A 24,337-nucleotide genomic window follows, 5' to 3' on the forward strand; every position below is an offset into this window, starting at 1 on the left:
CCTCGTAGGTGTTTCTAGAAATTTGTGTATGTAAATAAGAAAATGGCAGAAATCATGGGAAGTTTTCACACATGTTTGAATCAACTTGCTGTTGAATAAGATAAAAGGTTATTTCAAAGCGAATGTTTAAAGGTCGTGGTGTGACCTGTTGAACCTAGTTGAGCTTTGACATGTAAAACTAGGTTTAAAAGGTTCAAACTTGTAAATGACAAAAACAGTTTAATTTTGAAATAGCATTTTTTGTAACATTGACAGCAAGTTTTCTTCTTACATTCATCATTTTCTAATCAAGAATTCCTCTTGTAAAATAAATGTAATTATAATGATAACAAAGTTATTGTACATATTTTGGGATCATTGTTTTTCCCCCTTCATTTTTCTTGATAACATACAAATATTGACAAAAAAATAGGCCTTTTTGTAATTTATTGTGAAACTATTTTTAAGCTTCTGATCTTTCTACTTGATTATTATTATTACTTGTCCTTGTGGATATCATGCTGTGTATGTTGTGAAAATTGCTGATAGCTAGGGAGTGGTGTTCACATTGGGGGTTAATTGGCTGTTGGTACTATTTTCAATGCACTGGTTAGTACTATTTTGAATGCACTGGTTGGTACTATTTTCAATGCACTGCCAGAATATTTTGGACTTTGTGCTCATTTCAATGCTGCAACATAATAGTTTTGAAAAAGTGAAACATTTTTGTTGAATTGGGCATTATATGATTGTATGCAAATGTCAATGCACTTTATTCATGTATGCTTTGTCAATGCCAAACCAAATCGTTATTGATTTACTGCTTTTGTCGTAATTAGGGCATAGTTCATGGGGGTGCTAATTAGGTCAAATACGTAATCACAAGCACATGTATGTACGTTTGTGCACATGCACATCCCCCGCACTAGACACCCCTACATGCAGACAGACACACACCAACCAAAGGGCATGCAATGCAACATCACTCATAACAGAGATATCCTCATTCAAATAGAATTGTGTCCCAAGGGAGCCTCCAAAGGGAATTGATCTTGATAATGGTTGTGGAATTGATCTAGAGACTGTTCCTCTGTCATCTTACAAAGTCCTCCAACATGGCTGCCATTTCAATTGTTATACCCTTAGACTCAAATTCAGTTGACGCCGGTACATCTTTCAGACCTGGGGACATCGCTTATCATACGTGCGAAGTTTCTGTTGTGTACGCTCGCGCTATTATTTAGTTTGTTCATGCGGTACTTGACTTAGCGTCAATCCCCAAAGGCAACATGCCATGTTTCCGCGGTATGGTTATACCGTTCTTTTAGTTTATTGCATATAGGGTTTATCTACCATCACGGTAAAGAAAGCAATATCATGCAGTCTAAAACCAGAGTAAAACACGCCAACATTCCCCCTGATGTGAACACCATTGCACCGTGTATCATTATATGAAAGAATTGTATAGGCCTATTTAAATTTATGTGATTTTTTTTACCAGCTTAATTAATTAGAACTTTGTAATGGCTTCATGTGTGAATTGTTTCTAGATAATAATTGTGTGTAATATTTGATTAGGCAAACATAAAAACACTGTGTATTGTAATACCATAAATGTTCCCTATATATATATTGCAGATGATTGTTGTTGTGTTATTGTTATTGCTAATTATTAATATATTGTTATTGTATTGTCTAGGCAGACATGTGTAACAAAATTTCAGTCCACAAAATTTAAGAATGAGAGAGCGAGAAATTTTGAGTGAAATGAAAATTCTGGGGTTGAAAACAACAAGGGGAAGTGAATTGAAGGGAGCGTGGAGCTTCAAGGTTGGAAAGACAAATCTTTTAAATTACTTTTCACCTTGGCAAGTCATTGACATAAATGCGCATATCATCGGGCACAGCTTCAAATCATGGTTTGTGGCACCACGTTTTTGTTCAACCTATGGTGTAGATATCCCGCTTCCTAAACGTGTTTCATTCAACCTCAGAATTTTTGTTTAAAAAATAGAAATTATGAATGTTTTATAGTTTTGGAGTCTACTTAAATTCTTGTACTTTTCCTATGTAGTCAAATTTACCACAATCATGATAGGAACATATATATTGGCATTGGACAGCCATCTTCTAGCATTGTTTTACCATTCTCTGCTGGAATGCAAGAGTGTAAGCATTTGTTCTCTGTGATGTACTTTTTTTTCACAAGATGTTCATGTTGCCATGGAAACCTACATACAATAATTGCAGCTATGGTGGTCATGGTTTCATGATAATGGGCTATTCCATTTAAAATCCACACTACCCCTGTGGAAAATTTTTGAAATATCTTCCACAGAGGGAGTATAAACCTTAAATGGAATGAACACATTAGGCAGCTCCATTTGAAACTCACCCTCCCTCAGTGGAAGCTTCAGGTTAAATCTTTCTTATTAGAGGGTGTATGAAATTCAAATGGAGCTGTCTAATGTATTCATTCCATTTGAAATTCATACTCCCCCTGTGGAAGATATTTCAAAAATCTGCCACAGGGTAGTGTGGATTTTAAATGGAATTGCCCAATTTCAACAGATACTGCAACGATAGAAACATGTTTCAATTTGACAAATAATTGCAAGGTGATTTGCATGCATACTATCAGAAATAGGTAATAAGGTATGGTTATCACAATACAAAGCCTAATTATTTTTTATTGTAAATTTATCTTAGATATTTTCTGAACTCAACACAATGAAATCTATGTCAAGATGTAATATGCCACTACGTGGGGTCTGGTAATAATTTGTTTTGTTCTTTTTGGTGAAAATTGTGTAAATTACGTTTCCGATTCGCAGATCTGTTACAATTTTTTATCGTTGACAAAGTCAACTTTTCTATTACAAAATAGCTATTTTGGCTTCCATCTTTTGTTACTTGAATACTTTTCAATTTAAAATTGATCTAATTTGTAAAGAAATTTCAAAAAGAGCAATTATTGTTTTGTTTACTTTTTGTTGTTGTTCTAAAAGTTGTGTAGAGTATATCTATATTTGTTTAGCACATTTTATATTTTATTTGTTCACCATTTATTGTTTAATATTGGATTGATTGTAGGTGTAAAATTTTCTGTTGAGATTTTTAAGTGTTATTTTGTAGTAAATAATTTAAATATGTTGATGTGCAATTTAATTTTAAGGTGATGGTTGTGAATGTGTATGTTACTTTGTTGTTTGAGTGCTAGCAGGTTGGAAATGCTATAATTGCCGTAAATTAGAGATCTGAAGTGCACATTTTTTCTTTCTTTCCAACTCCGGGGAAAGATAAAAACTTCTAATTATAAATTGTACGGAACTATGTTGTGTGTTTATCTTAAATATAACTCATTGTAAACATAAAGTTGGTACAAAGAGTATACATTATAGACTCTGGACTCCAGATAATCATGTATTAACACTATGTGGTTAATTGGCCATCTGGGTTTGTCATGCATGGGGACTAAAACATTGTGCCCCTGGCATTGTTTGACAATGGCCTGAAATGGAATGACAAGTGGTATTCCAAAGCTTGAGCATTACAAGGGTATGTGCAGGTAGTGCTTGGCTCTCATCGCCAAATGCTTTACACAAAGAACGCAGGCAAGCATGCAATAGAGGCTGTCAGTGCGACGTCATATGCCGCCATCTTGTGGGTACACGCTGTGATGGTCGTTCGATCTCCGTGTGTGAACATCAAAATCATCGTGTTGATGTGTGATAACAGCTGCGTGGCAAGCTGCGCCCTGCGCGTAGTGTCCAACGCATGAACACGCAGATCATTTGTACCCACAAGATGGCGAAAGGCTGATGGCCTCTATTGAAGTTTGCTGACCAAATAATCCAGCGGTATACAAGTTTGCCCTCCAACATGACACATTACAAAACCCAGGCTCTAAGTAATATAACCTTTTTGGAGTAGGAGAATCACCTTTATGATACTTTTGAAGTGCTGCATCTCACTGAATTTAGAACAGCATTTTTATTTTGAAGAATTCTATGCTCTCAACCATTGGGCTGTTCCATTTAAAATCCATACTCCCCCTGTGGAAGATTTTGGAAATATCTTGCACAGGGGGAGTATGAATTTCAAACGGAATGCGCACATTAGGCAACTCCATTTAAATTTCATACACCCACTGAGAAAGATTCAACCTGAATCTTCAACAGAGGGAGGGTGAGTTTCAAATGGAGCTGCTAATGTGATAATTCCATTTGAAATTCATACTCCCTCTGTGGAAGATATTTCCAAAATCTTCCACAGGGGGAGTGTTGATTTTTAAATGGAAGAGCCCATTAGGAGTCATCTGCAGATGGTGTGCAACGGAGTTATCATATTTCCAACCCTGGCATTCATTAGGCAAATATGTTGTATACAATGAGAGTGAGTGTTTGTGTGTGTAGTATTAGATAACATGCTGCACCTGTGTTCGTTTTAATAAGCTACTCTGCAAGACTAAGATATGTCTAATATCACATGTTTGTGTAGAATTTGGGATATTTTATCACACAAGTCTCAATAAAAGTCACAAGTTTCAAATGTATAGCACAGGGGACTCACAGTGCATTCTAAAAATGATGTTTCTTATCAAGGAGCTATTCCAGTTGAAATCCCTACCCCTATGGAAGACATGATCTTAAGTCTCCCAAATTAAACACCCACTCAACTGTCCAAAATTGTGAAAATCACAAAATATTATAACCCAGTCAAAATATCCCACTAAGCAATTTGAGGCTTAGCATGTGATATTAGACATAATTTTCTTTGTGTTTATTTCAATGTCTAATCCATAAGCTTATGTGCAAATTGTCAAGAAAACAAAATGTATAAAACTGGTGTATGTCCCAAATTTACCTTATGTAATCATTCTCATATTGCCATATTGAGAATTTTTCACTGCTTCATAAACCAAAACTGCAGAATGTTATTAAGGTACATGTATATTACTATGGTATATATAGACCTACTTTCTTTTTGTGTGGGAAAGGGATAATTTTTTGAAATATGTTGCCGTAAAAAGGATAATGGAATATATTTCATATTGATGGGATCTTACTATTTATAATTATGTAAAAATTGGCACATTTTAATGAATAAATTGAAACATGTTTTGCATTTCGAAATATCCAAGCAATGTTTTTGTTCCAAATTTCTGCCAATCCTAGTAAATTAACCTCAACTTTCCACAAAAATACTCATAATCTCAATTTAGTAAATTGACTTATTTAAATTGGTTAACTAGAATATTTTAATACTAGTAGCCAGTCGCAGAGGAGCTGCGTTACAGGTCGATTAGTCCAAAGGGTCATTAGTCTGAATAATTTGGTTACAACCCATAACCTTTACCCTGTCCCTAAACTTTGCCCGAATCCTAACATATAACCTAAGCCATAATCATAACCCTAAACATAACCCAAAACGTAATCATAACTCTAAACCTAACACTTAACCTAACCCTGTCCTAACCCCCAGTCCTAACCATATCCATACTGTTAACCGTAACCTCATCCCTAACCCTAAGTAAAGAAGTTGAACCATCATTTTTTACAGGAGGAGTGCCCATCTCTCTTTTGATAGCGATTAGGCCAGATTCCACTGTAAATTGTCGCTGTGGGTGATCGCCAACGACACCACCTCCACAGTGAGTCTGTTACCTTCCCAGCATTGAAGAATGCCTGTACCCATTTATTATTACACCTGGGTGAAGAGGAGTAATTAAGATTCACTGACTTACTCTAGGGCACAACAACATGATAGCGTCGCCGGGGCTCAAACCCGCAACCTTCGATTATTAGTTCCGCTCCACCACCCTAACTCTAATATAAAGTGCCCTAAATCCCAACTTCAACCCTTGTTGGACTAATGACACTTTGGAATAATGGGCTGTTCTCAAGTTATTAACTACTTGTTAGACATGCACAACTTTTGAAATTAATTAGTCATGTTTTGTGATTGGTCAATATTAATGTGTTCAGATAAAAAAGTAACTTATTTACCAATCAGGAAGAGGGTAATATAAAATTAAGTTAGATACGGTGAAAATATTCAAAACTTGTTAAATCAGTGCATTTAGTATGTGTAGTTATTTGTTGCAATTCAAAGGATTTGTAAGTTTTTAATAGTAGCCAAAATCGTCATTGGTAAGGTGATTTTGAGGGCATTTTTGTAAACAAAACGGAACTCAAAAAAACTTTTCATCATTTTGAGAGAAAAAAAATGGGTAATTATTTTTTGCAAGGTTGAATTACCATATGAAATATCAATGTACCAATGTTGTTGTCTATGTTTCACACGAATTATGTGAAAAATGACAGACAGAAATAAAATGTATGTATTTTGATGAAATTCAAATTTGGTGTACCGAGTCATTAATTTTGTAGTGATACACAGCATCATCATCCCTATATCTTTGTGTCAAAAATTGCTGTGATAGTACGGCGAATCCTCTCGTTTTTCAATAGCTACGCATGGCGATTTTGTTCGAGATAGGCCGAGCGACTCAGGCTAAGCATAGTACGACCATCATATGAGATACCACCAAGTTCTATTCTACACATTACGATTTGCGCATGCTCTAGTATTCCATATGGTGTTGCTATTACAAGGAAATTCGATTTATTTTCAGGTAAAACACAGGTTTTGTTTTTAAGTACACTAACTTGAAATTAAATACACTAATTAGTGGCCATTGCTGTTTGCTCTGGATACATTTTTACTGCATTTTTGGCGTAACAATTTTTAAATCGTAAGTTAAAATTGTGATATATTTAATTTTGAGAATTATATAAAGGAACACATAGCCTATTCACCTAAGATCCAGGTGCGGCTTGTATAGAATATTCGATCACACATGTATTATCACAATGCATATGGAAACTTTCTTTATCTATGTCAATAATAGAATATTGATTTCACCAACGGAGTATCATCAATATGGAGCTGAATGAAAAAAGTATTTATAATATAGGGTGTTGACACTGTGTGATATAAAGTAATATTTTCCTAGGGTAACAATGCTTCTGATAAAACCAGTTTACTGAAATTTATTTTCATATATTGCCAAAAGAACCCAGGGGGTATTGATTTTGGATTTGGTAAGAATCTGCGGCTGGGAATTCAAAAAAAAAATACCACAAAAGTGTGCCAAATTTAATGAAAAAGATTCTGTTCAAACTTAAACTTAAATTTTCCAAATTCTGGAAACATTTTTTCAAATTATGCTAAAAAACAATGGACGAATCTGAATGGAAAAAAATTTGAAAAACATCTCATCCCAAATTCCACTCACCCTCTGGGCAAAGGAATTGTTCAAAATGTTATTAAAATTGCTTGTTGCATCATGAAAATAACAGATACCTGTGAGCATGGATAATGGTGAACCAATGGTGAACAAGTTTCATACTTGGGTGTTACTAGTCAAAAAGCAGACTGCTCCATGCTTTCATGTTTCACTTAGCTTCCTATGGATGCAATGAAAGGCAGACAGATACTAGAACTTCACAGGCTACGGATGGTGCTACCACTAAAATCTGGCATGTAACTTGGTAAGTCAAACATACTAATGATGGCAGGGTAGGAGGGTATGTGCTGGGAATGGATGGAACCACCAGAAAGACTAATTGCAATTGGGCTATACTAGTTGAAATCCATTCACTTCCTGTGGAAGACATGTGTACAGGCTATTGTGAATTTCAAATGGGACTACAGGAATGAGTGACTCCATGCAAAATGTACACCCCCTGTGTGGGAGGTTAAGGTTATGTTTGTCTTCCATATGGGGTGTATGGATTTCAAATGGAATAGCCCATTGCCCTTGAGTTAGTCAAGGGAGAAGAACTATTTTATACTTGATGAGAAGTACAGTTCTTAAAAGATGCACACAAGCACATACGCTGGACCCACCCCACCCCCCCCCCCCACACACACACCCCCACACACCATAGTGGCCAAAGTCTTCCTCTGAACATAGTTCAGGCAAAACAGAAATTACACATTGTGTTCGGTTAAGTTTCTATTTTAAAAAGTGTATCAATTTAATATTATCAATACTATAATTTTTTTACAAAGATGCACTTTTATATCACAAACAATCTCAAATGTACATTCTCTTTAATCTTACTATATATATTTTATATTGCATTTCAGTTCAATAAACATAATAAAACCACTACTTACTTTCTACAAAGTACTGATCATGATCATTACTATAAGGCAGTTTGGAAGTGATACAAACATTCAGCCTCTACAAATTCAAAGTATTTATATAAAGTTCCTTGAATTTACTTCTTTTGTGTTGTAATTTAGAATTTAGACAATATAATGTTGGTATGAAAATGGTTCCTGAAACCATGGTTAAAAATTTATGCCTTGATGATATATATTTCTATTTCTTTGCTATATTTTTTGCTTGTTTTTGTTTCACTTTTTAGGTTTTGGTTATGGTTACAGGTTATTCAGTTTTCATCGTTTTTAAGCTTGAAATCAAAGGATAAGTTTTTATTACAGTAATTCTAAAAATACAATAAAATTAGGCTTTTTCCTTCACACCTGATAGTCTTGTACACTGACACATTTACTTAACACTTGTATGTTTTTGTACAGTTACAACCATTGCTTTAGGAACCAAATTTGTACCATAATACTGCTTAATTTACATAGTTTAGAGTTCCCAACCTTTTCTGGATGCCACCCCAGTAGGCTGTCCTAACTCAAAAATTGTGTCAGAAAAAATTAGGATCAAAGTTTTCTTGGTACCGTACATGTTATGCCGATTCCAAATTGATTTAAGACGGGCTACACTTCTGTAGGTAACACTTATGACTCACATGATCATGTCCCACCTTTTTTAGTAGTCTTGTAAGTTGCAACCCCACCATTAATGTAGGTCACCCCACCATTAGTATGGTCAGCCCACCATTAATGACCGGAGGTGACCTCTACCTCAAGATACTTCAAGCATAAATGAAAGCAAAAACAATTGATAATTGACCGTTGTAGTATATACTTGACATAATAAATTTCAAAATGAAAATTGCCCTGGAACAAACTATATTGCATCATATGCACTTTTACCAGTACTTGAGCTACCACCCCCTCCTCCTCCTCCTCCCCCTCCTCCTCCTCCCTCAAATGCATCTGCTCCATCCTGACTGTCTGGTGTAGGGTCCATATATCCCGATTGACTACCTTTGCCAGTCACGCATGATGTTGAAAAAGTGGCGCCCTCTTTGATGAGACCAGGAACCTCTATCCAGAAACCATAGTTTGGAATTGCTTCTCGTCCAGATTTTTTTGTACTAATGATGTGAATATGAACCCTGTATGGAAGAAAAAGACATTATTGTTGAATAGATTCATCAGGTTTGTTGACTCCTAAGGAAGTGGATCAGATGACCATGCATATCAGTCATACCTGATGAAGTCCTCCAATGTGAAGGACAAAATATTGTAATGAGTAAAAATTCACTTGGTTTTGTCGACCAAAATGGTTTATGTATACAAACAATTGTGCTTTTAGAAACAAAGAAGCGCATTTTCAATTGTTTCTCAAAATTACTCATCATTTCACAAGAATGCGTTTAGGACACTTGGAGTGGATCCAGGATTTGAAGTTGGAGTGGACATAGGTGCGGATCTAGGATTTGAAGCTTAGAGGGCCTTAAAATGAGTGTGCCAAAATTAATGAAAAAGATTCTGTTCAAACTTAACTTAAATTTTCCAAATTCTGGAAACATTTTTCAAATTATGTTTAAAAACAATGGACGAATCTGGATGGAAAAAATTTTGAAAAACATCTCATCCCAAATTCCACTCCCCCTGAGACTAGTATACATAGTCTCAGCCCCCTGAGACTAGTATACATAGTCTCAGACTCCCCCTATGGGCAAAGGAATTGTTCAAAATGTTATTAAAATTGCTTGTTGCATCATGAAAATAACAGATACCTGTGAGCATGGATAATGGTGAACCAATGGTGAACAAGTTTCATACTTGGGTGTTACTAGTCAAAAAGCAGACTGCTCCATGCTTTCATGTTTCACTTAGCTTCCTATGGATGCAATGAAAGGCAGACAGATACTAGAACTTCACAGGCTACGTATGGTGCTACCACTAAAATCTGGCATGTAACTTGGTAAGTCAAACATACTAATGATGGCAGGGTAGGAGGGTATGTGCTGGGAATGGATGGAACCACCAGAAAGACTAATTGCAATTGGGCTATACTAGTTGAAATCCATTCACTTCCTGTGGAAGACATGTGTACAGGCTATTGTGAATTTCAAATGGGACTACAGGAATGAGTGACTCCATGCAAAATGTACACCCCCTGTGTGGGAGGTTAAGGTCATGTTTGTCTTCCATATGGGGTGTATAGATTTCAAATGGATAGCCCCATCTCCCTTGAGTCAGTCAAGGGAGAATAACAATTCTATACTTGACAAGAAGCCCCCCCCCCCCACACACACACCCCAGTGGCCACTAAGTCTCCCTCTGAACATAGTTCAGACAAGATAAAAATCACACATCATGTTTGGTAAAGTTTCTATTTTAAAAAGTGTATCAATTTAATATTATCAATACTATATTTTTTTTACACAGCTGCACTTTTATATCACAAATGTGACACAATCTGACCAATGGGGGCCAAAGGAGGCATTTTTGAAAATTGAGTTAATGTAATTATTACATCATACATTAGGCTATCATTTACTGAAAACACCAAAGGTCTAGCATTCTTGGTTCTAAAGTTATGAAGTTTTTGATGTCTATTTCTTATGTATTTTATTGTGTATTTACTCCATATTTTTACCTTTATCTCAGTTTCAAATTTGCCGCCTTTGGCCCCCATGGACCAGATCATGTCACAAATAATCTCAAATATGCATTCTCTTCAATCTTACTATATATATTTTATATTGCATTTCAGTTCATTAAACAATTTAAAACCACAACTTATATTTTACAAAGTACTGATCATTACTATAAGTCAGTTTGGAAGTGATACAAGACATTCAGCCTCTACAAATTCAAAGTATTTATATGTTCCTTGAATTTACTTCTTTTGTGTTGTAATTTAGAATTTAGACAATATAATGTTGGTATGAAAATGGTTCCTGAAACCATGGTTATAAATTTCACGCCTTTGACGATAATTTCTATTTTTTTTGGCCCATTCCATGTTTCAGGATGTGCACCGTTTTCTCCATAGAGTTGTACAGCACCTCTTCAATTTTTTCTTTTTCTGTGTGGTGGTAGATATTGATGAGAAAGTAAAATCCTGAAAATTTGAGCTTCATACTCCATTTCGTTTTCCCGTGGCATCAATTTGAAATTTAGGGGTCAGCGTAAAAATATAGCTTTCAACATATCTGAAGTTGATTTGGAGGTCCATAAATGTATACATGCAAAAGGAACCCTTTACAAAACTATGGAGAAAAAGTATGTATCCTGGGGTAATATTTGGTAAAGAATATTTCAAATATCTGCTATCAGAAAACTTGTAACTCCTTTACTTTAAAAGATATAGGGCCCTCAAAATGCAACTTCGACCCCCCCAAAGTTGGTCCTGGTTGGACGGTTGCATTTTGAGGGCCAGTATATCTTTTAAGGTAAAGGAGTTACTTTTCTCAATAGCAGATTTGAATACATACACTGAAAAAGTACCCAGGATACATTTTTTTTTCAAAGTTTTAAAGGGTTCCTTTATACATTTATGGACCTCCAAACATCAACTTCACGATATGTTGAAGATATATTTTTACGCTGACATTTCTAAATTTCAAATTGATGCCATGGGAAACGAAATGGAGTATGAAGCTCAAATTTTCAGGATTTTACTTTCTCATCAATATCTACCACCACACAAAAAAAGAAAGAAATTGAAGAGGTGCTGCGGTGCACATCCCTGGAGTTGACATGGAATGGGCCTGCTCTATTTTTTGCTTGTTTTTGTTTCACTTTTTAGGTTTGGGTTATGGTTGCAGCCTGCAGGTTATTCAGTTTTCATTGTTTTTTAAGCTTGAAATCAAAGGATAAGTTTTTACTACGGTAATTGTAAAAACTACAATAAAATTAGGCTCTTTTACCTTCACACCTCTTGTACACTGACACATTTACTTGTATGTTTTTGTACAGTTACAACCATTGCTTTAGGAACCAAATTTGTACCATAATACTGCTTAATTTGCATAGTTCAGAGTTCCCAACCTTTTCTGGATGCCACCCCAGTAGTCTATCATAACTAACAAATTGTGTCGGAAAAAATTAGGATCAAAGTTTTCTTGGTACCGTACATGTTATGCCGATTCCAAATTGATTTAAGACGGGCTACACTTCTGAAGGTAACACTTATGACTCACATGATCATGTCCCACCTTTTTTAGTAGTCTTGTAAGTTGCAACCCCACCATTAATGTAGGTCACCCCACCATTAGTATGGTCAGCCCACCATTAATGACCGGAGGTGACCTCTACCTCAAGATACTTCAAGCATAAATGAAAGCAAAAACAATTGATAATTGACCGTTGTAGTATATGACATAATAAATTTCAAAATGAAAATTGCCCTGGAACAAACTATATTGCATCATATGCACTTTTACCAGTACTTGAGCTACCACCCCCTCCTCCTCCTCCTCCCCCTCCTCCTCCTCCTCAAATGTATCTGCTCCATCCTGACTGTCTGGTGTAGGGTCCATATATCCCGATTGACTACCTTTGCCAGTCACGCATGATGTTGAAAAAGTGGCGCCTTCTTTGATAAGACCAGGAACCTCTATCCAGAAACCATAGTTTGGAATTGCTTCTCGTCCAGATTTTTTTTGTACTAATGATGTGAATATGAACCCTGTATGGAAGAAAAAGACATTATTGTTGATTAATACACACCTATGACGTCGCGCTATTGTTTTACCGCTCCATTATTTTCCACGAATGGAGCGATGATCACAATAACACGCCATTCAGTAAATGCCTTTCTTTTCTCTGAAAAGCAAATACTTTTCAGGGAAAAAGTACTGGCATTTACTGAATGTAGTGTTAATATCAATTGCACTTTTGAAAAGCAAGTATTTGCGAAAAGTGCGGTATTGTTATCATCACTTCATTCATGCAAAACAATGATACGAAAAACAAGAAGAAAATGATTTTCATTAATACAATAAATTGAGGAAGCGGATAGCAACATTTGCACAGTATTGTCATGGGACCTGAGAGCACATCAGACATATCGAATTGCATGCTGAATACGAGGATTGTCCCTATACCTAATAATAATAATAATTTTGATTTTGTGAAATTAGCGATATAATACAAATTATTAAAATTTCATATTTTTATATTTTTCCAAATGTAACAGTCCTCGAAGTAAACTTTATAAATCTAATGATATGTAATTAAACTATAGGCCTATGTAGCTGGGATGAAAAGCCGACTCAATTGAAAATTTGACCTTTCATATAGAACTTAAACATTTGTTTCCAAAAAGACCTACATTTTTTAGTGTTTTGAGGAAAAAATCTATATCTTTAATAATGAAGGTCACAATTTTCATATGATTGACGGCTGTTCAACCCAACTTCCTACTATTTACTGCATATCGTTAGATTTATACAATTTACTTTGAGGACTGTTAGATTTCAAAAATATCAATTTTTAATAATTTGCCTTAAAATGTGTATTGTATCGCGAATTTAATAAAAATCTAAATTATTTGATATCAGAAGGATGTGTCTGATTTGCTCTTAGGTGCCACAAACAAAATACGTAAAACGCCGCTATCCGAGCCCTTACAATGCAATCTGTGAAAAGCAAGTCAAGATCAAAACGGGCAGGTTAAATTGTTGGCTAAGTACGTTGTACTTATTATGCAAGATGTGTTTTACCCTCACTTAGGCTTTACTTCGTAGGCCTTTACTTTTATTTATTTAGACCTTTCTTTCTACGCTTACTGTTTTTTATAACATTTTTTTTCCTTCTTTATATTTTTATACGTTTTCAGTGGCTTAGGCCCTACATATAATTTGTCATATTTTGGGCAACATTGCTACATATACATAATACACATTCTGTATCAATGTATTTAGGCCTATGAATCTGTTTATTTTCAAATCGTTCTCTTCGGGCATGTTTAATAATGATAAAAGCCACAGTAGGTCTATTTTCTGTATAATTTTTATTTGTCATTAGTATATTTGATGTTTCATCTGATGGTATTTTGGCATGCTTGAATATTTACTTACATCGATCAGTAGGCCTATCCGATACCGTAAAACGGGTAACTTTGGGCACTTTTCAGAGTTTTTAAACCACTGCTTCCAAACAAAACCAAATATATTTCTAATTATCTCTTTTTTATGACGTTAGGGTTCCCTTCTACACCTTGAAGTTTAAAAATATTTTTGAATAATTTTGAAAGGGTGCCCTAGGGGTTGAAAATAGCCTGACCAAAGTTACCCCGCATTTGGGGCAACTTTGGTCAGAGTATTAGGCTACATTCCATGAAGAAAAGAAAATGAAAAAAATTGATATTCGCTGTATATGGGCAAGGTTTTGTTTTTTGTGACATTTATCCCCATGCAAAATTAAGCAAGCACGCATCCTTGCTCACAAATATCGATTTTTATTTTGTCTGAAAAAAATGTAAAAAAATGCTCATTTTTGGTCAAAATGCCAATATTTTCGTAACTTTCAAAGAAATTGGACATGAGCGACTTCTTCCAAATATATTTCTTAACAAATTGAGACCAAATATGACTAAAAACAATATTGCTGTAACGGAAATATGACCATTTAAAAATATATTTGAACGACCAAAGTTACCCGCTTACCGAAGTTACCCCCATTTTACGGTAATTAAATATTACAATGTTAGGGACGCTCCATTTGATTTGGAAGGGGACTGGAAGTTGAGGTGGCTTTTATTTCGTCAAGGCGGCGAAGTTTGTTTTGTTTTTTGCCGACAAAGTTCAAGGACAATAATAGGCCTAGGTAAAATGTGTTGTAGTACATTTAAAATTTTCGTACCTTTTCGTACCTGATTTTGGTCCTTCTGCTGCGAATCAACGATATATATCCTCAGAATGATTCCATCACAAAATTATCCAAGATAAACAATAGTGTCCATAATTGCATGGTTGTTCCAAAATCGTAAACTCGATTCACAGAGAAGAGTATCATTGCTCAGGTATAGCGATAGGTGTAGTTTTCTTGAGGTTGACAACTGTAATGACCATTTCATATGAGCCTATACATGCTATATGACCTTTTGCCAATTTTCTTTATTATGCAAAATAGAGACCTAAACGCAACATGACGCAACTACTTCAACAGTTAATACATTAGAAGTGGGCATAAAGAACTATTGATGGTCTAATCACTTTAATGATTTTACTGAATCTACGTTTATTCAATTTGTGTAACAAACATTTTAAATCTTTATAATTCAAGAAGGTGGTTACGGATGATTTGAACTAAACACCTGGATCGTGATATGATGGGTATTTCTATAGAAATTTTACATAAAGCTGAGTCGGACTATTTTTGCACTCGTACCTAAAATTTAGTACGATCATTATATTAGTGTATTGTCCGGCATCAATGAGTAATTGATCAATTTGTAAAGAGCAACCTATTTCAATAACACTCCATTCGTGAAAAATAATGGAGCGGTAAAACAATAGCCCAGCGACGTCATAGGTGTGTATTAAAGTCGGTTAATGGCGCGGATTAGAAGCGTGAGTGGGTAAGAATGGCTTACGCGCCCGCTGCTCAGCCATTCTTACCCACTCACGCTCTAATCCTTGGCCATTATCCTATACATAGATTCATCAGGTTTGTTGACTCCTAAGGAAGTGGATCAGATGACCATGCATATCAGTCATACCTGATGAAGTCCTCCAATGTGAAGGACAAAATATTGTAATGAGTAAAAATTCACTTGGTTTTGTCGAGCAAAATGGATTATGTATACAAACAATTGTGCTTTTAGAAATAAAGAAGCGCATTTTCAATTGTTTCTCAAAATTACTCATCATTTCGCAAGAATACGTTTAGGACACTTGGAGTGGATCCAGGATTTGAAGTTGGAGTGGACATTGGTGCGGATCTAGGATTTGAAGCTTAGAGGGCCTTAAAATGTGGTCCAGCATAGAAGCGGGTTTGGGGGTAGTGGTGGCACATAGAGCTCAAGAATGCTTGTCTTGTATAGTTCTTTATTACTTTGATTATCTTTTTTTATATTTCTCTTATCTTTCCTTTTTTTTTTCCTTATTAGGGGTGGAATGTACACTGTCTTTGCTCCGATGTGGGTAACACCCTGGAAACTCCTGGGCAGTGAGGGAGGAGGTCAATTATTATGAAACAAGGACTTTATCTATCTTTTGGTTTGTCATGCCACATATACGATATTTGTTTAATTGGCTAACTCAGTTCTTCGAATTGTGACATGCACTGTCATGAAGCATGCCAATGACTTTCAACAGCTGTATCCACCTTTTACCACTTGCCATTGGCTGCATTTGGCTCTGCTAACTCCAATTATGCCAGAGTAACAGAGTTAGCAAAGCAGAAAACTGAAAGCCTAAGATGGACTCAGTGATAGACTCAGTTTTAGGTGGATAAGAATCAATTTCTGGAAAGGTTGCCATGTTGGTCAGACAGCACTGAGCCAGGGCTAGTTGTACCCTGGGGGTAAGGGGTCCCCTGTATATGTGACACGATCTGGTCCATGGGGGCCAAAGGAGGCATTTTTGAAAATTGAGTTACTGTAATTATTACATTTTGTAGACAGAAAGTTGACGAAACACACATACTTTAACTGGATCTCTAAAGATGCACTCCCGTGAAATATATAACATAAAATAAAAACAAACGAAGACGGGAAACAGTTGTACAGCAAATTTTCGGTACTGGGCGACCTTCTTCAGGCTTTATTACATATGAAATGACACAAGAAAACAATCTAAAAACAAGCAAGAAAATTAATGCGTAACGCGTAAAAAAAACAAGCATAAAAGATCGCGACTTAAAAACAAGGAAGGGGGAAGGCGCAGCTAAAAAACGCGCGCGTGAAAGAGAGGGGGGGGGGAACCTATTCAATAAGATTAAGGCCTTTGGGTTGAAGGGAATGAAGTTTGTTGATCCAGAATTTCTCGCGCTGCTGACGTCTAAATTTGGATTGGCGACCAAGTGATTCAATGACCGTGACTTTGACATCATCGATGCTATGATCTGGAAGGGAAAAGTGCACGGCAATTATTACATTATACATACAATAGGCTATCATTTGCTGAAAACACCAAAGGTCTAGCATACTTGGTTCTAAAGTTATAAAGTTTTTTGATGTCTATTTTCTTATATATTTTATTGTTTTTTTTACTCCATATATTTACCTTTATCTCAGTTTCAAATTTGACGCCTTTGGCCTCCATGGACCAGATCGTGTCACATATGGCTTTAAGGGACCGTTCACGAACACTTGTAATACAAAAAGTGGGGGGCCCTGAAAATTTTTGACCCTCCTAAGGGGGGGGCCTGAAAAAAATAACCACACATTTTCCTGGAAAAATTGAGTTTATGCTTTGGGGTTGACCCATAATTTTCATGTCAAAAAGGGGGACCCTGAAATTTTTGAGGTCTGTAAAGGGGGGCCCAAAAAATGTTCGTAACAATTTTTTTGCATCAGGCCGCCCCCCTTACAAGTGTTTGTGAACGGTCCCTAACTACATGTATATTCCACAAGTGGATTGTATATTTATAAAATGAAAGTTACCCAATTGTCAGTAAGTTCATATTTGAACCCCATACTCCCTCTGAGGATGACTGTATAGCTAAATCTTCCTCAAGGAGAGTGCGTATTACAAATGGAATGTAAGTTCTGTGGGGAGCATACAGGCTATATCAAAATGATTGGTACCCATCAGTTTTGGTGTTTATTGACAAGCCTGATTCTTCCATATGCAACACTGGATCCTCTTGAAATGCCCATAATTTATAGATTAATAACCTTTTATAACATTCATCTATAAATTAGGTAGCTCCTATGTTGTATTTTGATGTGACAGTCTTGTTCATAACCACTGGAAACTGATGGGTACCAATCATTTTGATACACCCTGTATACACCACAAAATTATGAAGATGCCCCTCCCCAAGTAGTTGTACACCACAGCAGCTGAAAGGAATATCCCATCATGCATTGCACTATATTCTGCATGCCCCATAGCAAGTGTATACAAAATATAAACAAGAGCCGCTTAGATATTGAGAGCTATGGATAGTTTCACAATACTTTGTGGGTCATATTTTTGCAAACAAAAGTCTAAGCACCTACGATTTAAGCGAGTTATTTAAAGTTGAAGTGAGGGATTTAGTGTTCATACATACTCACGATATAACGACGTTTCTGATTGGATTTGTGCCCTTTTTTGCTGGTCATGACCAGTACGCAGGGCATAAACAAGCTGCGTCACGCATCGTTGGAACCCAATTAACACAATTCACGATTTGCTAGTGTTGCGTACACGCGACTGTCACCGCGCCCATCTCACGCGGAGAGCAAAAGAAGAGTTGAATCCAGGCCGTTGACATCATTAGCCGAGCTGCTTCCTGCAAGTAGGCCTACTCATTTTCTTCCAATTTATGAAGGAAAACGGTATGGAAATATTATTTAAACTTGTAAACCCTTATTATTTTCATCTGTATTGAATTGCTAAGAATGTTGGGTATGTATGAACCGGGTTCACGCCTCGGGCATAAACAGCGATCATGCCCTCAATCCTATGAATGAACCCCTAATTCATTTTCTATGGCACATTCAGTTCTATTATGGTACTGTAAACCATAATGGGATACTCCATTCAGCTGCTGTGGTTGTACACAAAACAATGAAAAGTCAATAAGAATTTTCATGTTAGATATTATTGTTTTTATTTTCCCCTTACCTCCAACTAAATAAACCACCACAGCTACACAGAATATGATACACAAAATGCTGCCTGCACTTAAGCCTTGGTCTTTGTTTTTCACGGGGCTCATCAGACAGCTAAATGGTGACAAGATTAGGTACTGGTAGCTAGTTGGTGATGATTGTATGACTTCCATGGTACTAATAGTACCTCCACTGCAGGAAAATAGCACCGTTAAAGTAATAATATCTTCTCCAGATTCACCTGGTTACAAACAAAAGAAATCAAAAGAAAAGTACTATAATAAATGCTTAATAAACAACAAATTTTGAAATGACAAATTTGACAAAAAATGCAGTAAACAGCAGTACTGACGAAGTTGAAACCCCATTCAAATACGTGTAGCTATTCATGTAAAATGTCTTATTTTGTCTTAAATACACGGTTTTTGGCTTAACCACTCGTGGGCTATGTTAGCACATCTATGACAAAAGTACCAAAATCTGAAATTTGATGATTTTTTACGATCGTCCGGATGAGCAAATCACTGAATGGGCCTTTAAATATCAAAAATATCAATTTGCCATTTGAAAATTATTTGATATCATCAGGACCTCATATTCAGAATGCAATGTGGTGTATGTGTCTGATGTGCTCTCAGGCCCTTCAAAATATACTGTGCAAAGTGGGTGACCGACCCCTTAAGTAATATAATTTTATGGATCTAAATTATAAACTTACCATTATCATAGTTAACAATCACATTTTCCCCTTCCGTTTTGTAGTTGAAAAGAACTGTGTCATGCATAGCAACTTTAGAATATGTTAAGTCTTCACCGTCTTCCTCTTCATGACAGGCAGCAACACCCTCACACACACCCCCAGATTCAGCTCTAGTAAATGGTTCACATGGATCATAGTAATCTTTACTACCCTCCTGTCCCACCGAAAAGAAGGGTTCACCTTTGTCTGAAATAGGACTGAAATCAAAGAACCTATTGGTGCCGTCATCAAGAATACATTTGCAGTTGTTGTTGTTTTCTTTGACACATGTAACCTCTTGAGATAATCCCCCATGAAAGCAAGCAGCCAAAATAACCAGCAAATTCAGTAAGCTTATCCTTATGCCAGAGTCCCATGATGACTGTTGCACTGCCATTTTGAACGGCCGTAATCTGATATACAAGTACAGTTCATCATGTGATTTTAAAGATGACCTTTGACCATAGACCATAGGTGCAGATATTATTGTTATTATCATCAGTTAATGATTAACTTGAACTTAAGTGCCATGCTTGTAGAGTTTAGACTAAAATGTTTTGCCAAATCCTTTTTAAGCATCAGTCCTCATGTCAAGCATGTATAAGACCTTGTGCAAAATAATATGTGATGTGTCATGTCAAAAGGAGACACTTTTGGGCAGGTTATCAATTTTGAGGATTTTACATATCTTAAATAAAGACATATTTTGCTGCACAACGCCGTTTTCCCCAATGAAATCGGACATTCCTAAGCGAAGATATTGAGTTTGTAAGTTATATGTTATTATAAAATTGGAAATTGAGATATCGGCCTTTAAAAATATTATTGACAATGTGGAGAGTAGGAATTACCTTGAAAAATGTCTCAAAAAATGCAAGATGCCAGTTATATTCCAGTCTGAAACTATCAGACAATATTTTTAACACTAATAACATCACAAATTCGCAACAAACACAAATTGTGAAAATATCACCCCTGGCAAATTTTTGGCTATTTCTCCATTTACAATCCTGCCCAAAAGTGTCTCCTTTTGACATGACACGTCACATATGCGCTGGATGATTGCCCCCTCAAAAACTATATCCCTTCATTTTTTAAAGTATATAGTAACTCCCATAATCAACTAATCCCCTTTTCAAATGGGCGATTCTACCCCAGTCGGGTGATACATTAAGATTGGTGTTATAGGCAAATCATACAAAAATGGACTTGGAAGCCTATTATATTTTCTGTTTTTTCCGCTGTCTATGATATTTCTTAATGATTTTGCGTGACAGGGAAATAATATAAATCATAATAGGCTTCCAAAAGATATTTTTATATCTTTTTTATAGCATCAATCTTCATCACCTGACTAGGGGAGAATCCCCTGTTTAAAAAGGAAATAACTTTTATGTCAATTTTTGGGGCTACCATATAATAAGGGTATAGTTTTTGAAAGGGCAATTCAAAGGTAGGTCGAAAATTGAGAAAAAAGTAGGGTGACAGGGGTAACACCTGTGTAAGGGAAAAAAAACCTGTTTAGGGGAAATCCTCTCAGCCATTTTCCCCTGTAGATTTTTAGATTGCACAGGTTTTGCTTTTATATATATTTAACTTTTTTAAATCAAAGTACTTCATTTAAGTTCCAATGATGGGAATCCGAATTTGACTATATAATGGAAATTATCCTATAAATCCATATCGATGTATCATAGATGTTGGGAGTAAATCAGCCCTGTGTAGGTTTGAGTACATTAAGGGGGTACTACACCCCTGTGGTAAATTCGTGACTATTTTTGCCTTTTTTCTCAAAAGTTATGTATATTAAATTGGGGCAAGGAATCCAATTACTATACTGAAATTTCATTGACTCAAGACAACCTCTTTTCTTATCATAAATAACGAACCGCTTGTCTTGGGTCACTGAAATTCCAGTGTAGTAATTGGATTCATTGCCCCTATAATATACGTAACTTTTGTTATCACGGTGTTATTAGTTTTTGAGAAAAATGAAAAAATAGGCACAAATTTATCGAGGGGTGTAGTACCCCCTTAACACAACTAGCAGCATTCACATGAGCACTTATCCGACATGTCATAGGAACTTTTGCCAACCCATGCTTCCGACCTTACTCCAATCTTGCCTCAGTATAAAACAGTGCGTCTGAACACAGATATATTAAAAGTGTAGTATAAACTTCAATCACAGCTTCTAGTACCCATGAAATACAATACTTCACCGTGAAACAGAAAAGGGGGAAGACAAAAGTCCAAGTAAGAATTAATATGACACATAAAGTGCTATCAACAAATTAGGCAGACCTTTCCCATGGATTGATCTGAAAATGGTTTATGTAAGTGATTGACACAAGCCATATTGTATAATATTATGGTAAAGGAATTTAGTGGTTCCCCATGGGTCGCAGGTATGGCCACCAAGCTTATTTAATTAGGCCAATTACTTTCATCATGGCAGGGTCGGGATCAGGGTATTATCCTAAAAGGAAAGAGGTAGTCGAAACCATATTGAAGATTTGTGGAATCCATAAAACTTTTTCACAGGTTTAGATCATCCTTCGATACAAGTTCATGATTAGCTTAGAGCAGAAGGTTTAAATGAAATGGAATGCCCAAAATGCCACATCAGGATTAATTTAAATAAACAAAAGAGAGATCCTGAAATCAAAAAACGGTGATGTCAAAATGATAGAGGGCACCAAAAATCTGTCAGGGTGACGTACTTGTCACAAATAATTTCAAATGTATTATTTTGTAAATTAAATCTAATACTGGAACTAATGTTTTCGGATGCAATGTACTAATGTAGCAAAGTTCAAGTATTAGATTTAATTTACAAAATAATGTTTTGAACAACTGAATGAGTAATCTACACCAAATATAATTTCATATGTACATTCTTTTCAATCTTTTACATATATTTTGTATTGCATTTCAGTTCAATAAACTATTACTTACATTTTACATAGTACTGATCATTACTATAAGGGATAAAATCAAAACTAGATTGGGCCATTCCATTTAAAATCCACACTACCCCTGTGGAAGATTTAGCTAAAGTCTTCCACAGAGGGAGTATGAGTTTTGAATACAATAGACATTTGGGTAACTTCCATTTGAAATACTCACTCCAGTTGTGGAAGATATAGGTAAAACCATAATACAGGGGAGTATGGGTTTCAAAATGATTAACCCTGACCAATTACATTTGAAAAACATACTCCCCTGTGGAAGATATTTCCAAAATCTTCCATCGGTTCATTCTGGTTTCTAATGTTCTAAAACAATGGAGACCAGTTGGAACCTGGTAGAACCGGCGGTCAACCACCAGTCGAGTTTTGATTTCATCCCTAAGGCATGGATTTGCAAGTGCACAACATTCAGCCTTTACAAATTCAAAGTATTAAAGTTCAAGTTGTAATGACTTCTTTTGTGTTGTCATTTTACAAAATATAATAATAGTACAAAAATAGTTCCTAAAACTATGGTTATAAAGCTATGACCTGACAATGATTTTCATTTGTTTGTCTATTTTCTTTGATCTGTTTTTGTCTGTTTTGTTTCACTTCTTGGATTAGGGTTATGGCTGCAGTTTATACACTTTTCATTGTTTTTTTAAGTTATAAAGTTATGACTTGACAATGATTTTCACCTGTTTGTCCATTTTGTTTTTTTAAGCCTGAAATCCAATAATAAGTTTTTATTTATACAATAAAATTAGGCTCTTTTACTGACACAGCAGGATAACCTCTTAGACTGACACATTTACATACTCTAGATACAACTAAGGCTGGCATTTTTGGGCGGGCTCGCGGGTACCCGCCCGAGATTACATTACCCATTCAAATTCAATGCATTTTGATATCATTAATAGAATATGACATTAAAAACACAAAACTTTGTGCAAAATTAAAAAAAAAAAAAATTAGGTCAACCATGAATGATCCTAGCATTTAGGTCTAGGTCCAGGGACACTACAAAACAATTTTGGGTACCCGGTTACCCGCCCGAAAAATGCGCCGGGTACCTGGGCACAAAATTACCCGAAAATGACACCCCTAGTTACAAACATTGTTTTAGGAACCAAATTTGTACCATAATAAAGCTCAATTTACATAATAATGTTTTTGCTACAAGTCATTATAGTTCAGTGTTCCCATCCTAATTTTCTGGATGCAATATCACTTCTTGTCTCTTGTGAGTTGTGACCCCATTCTACATCCCACCTTTTTAACCCCACCTTTGATGTACATGTAGGCCTACTGATGACCGGGGGAAATGAAGTCCCCAACCCAGCTCCAAATGGACCAATTAATGTTCGCAAAGTTTACCTTCCTTTAGACATATTTCAACCCAAAATTAATCTCATTTTTGCCCATTCCATAAATGCCTGATATGCATTTGGCCCAGTACACAGAGTACTACAGAGAACGTACCACCAGTCAAAGTCTCCGCATCATCCGATAATGAGGGCCGATTGTACCATGAAATGCGACAGGCGAGACTGCTACGCAATTACCGCATATTTTCATGGTCTATCGCGTAATCGCAAGCATGCGACGCTCTATCGCGACGCGAAGGTACGCAGCGCTGGTGTGATTGTTTGACATGGCACGATCGCACAATCGGCCCTCATGAATATGCAGGGACTTTGACTGGTGGTATGCTCTCTGTTTTCT

The 24,337-nt window shown here is 36.0% G+C and overlaps 1 protein-coding gene across 1 annotated transcript; it reads right to left on the minus strand.

The window, feature by feature from the left end:
• Nucleotides 1-9,037: 9,037 nt before the first annotated feature.
• LOC140137140 (uncharacterized) lies at nucleotides 9,038-20,277 on the minus strand. The gene is made up of 5 exons (XM_072158794.1): nucleotides 19,638-20,277; nucleotides 18,933-19,160; nucleotides 12,594-12,838; nucleotides 10,081-10,166; nucleotides 9,038-9,308 (listed from the first exon to the last, which is right to left on the minus strand). The coding sequence occupies exons 1-5, from the start codon at nucleotides 20,155-20,157 to the stop codon at nucleotides 9,038-9,040; spliced, it is 1,350 nt and encodes a 449-aa protein (XP_072014895.1). The 5' UTR covers nucleotides 20,158-20,277.
• Nucleotides 20,278-24,337: the final 4,060 nt, after the last annotated feature.

The sequence above is a fragment of the Amphiura filiformis genome, chromosome 17 (genome assembly GCF_039555335.1).
Source record: "Amphiura filiformis chromosome 17, Afil_fr2py, whole genome shotgun sequence".
Lineage (NCBI taxonomy): Eukaryota > Metazoa > Echinodermata > Ophiuroidea > Amphilepidida > Amphiuridae > Amphiura > Amphiura filiformis.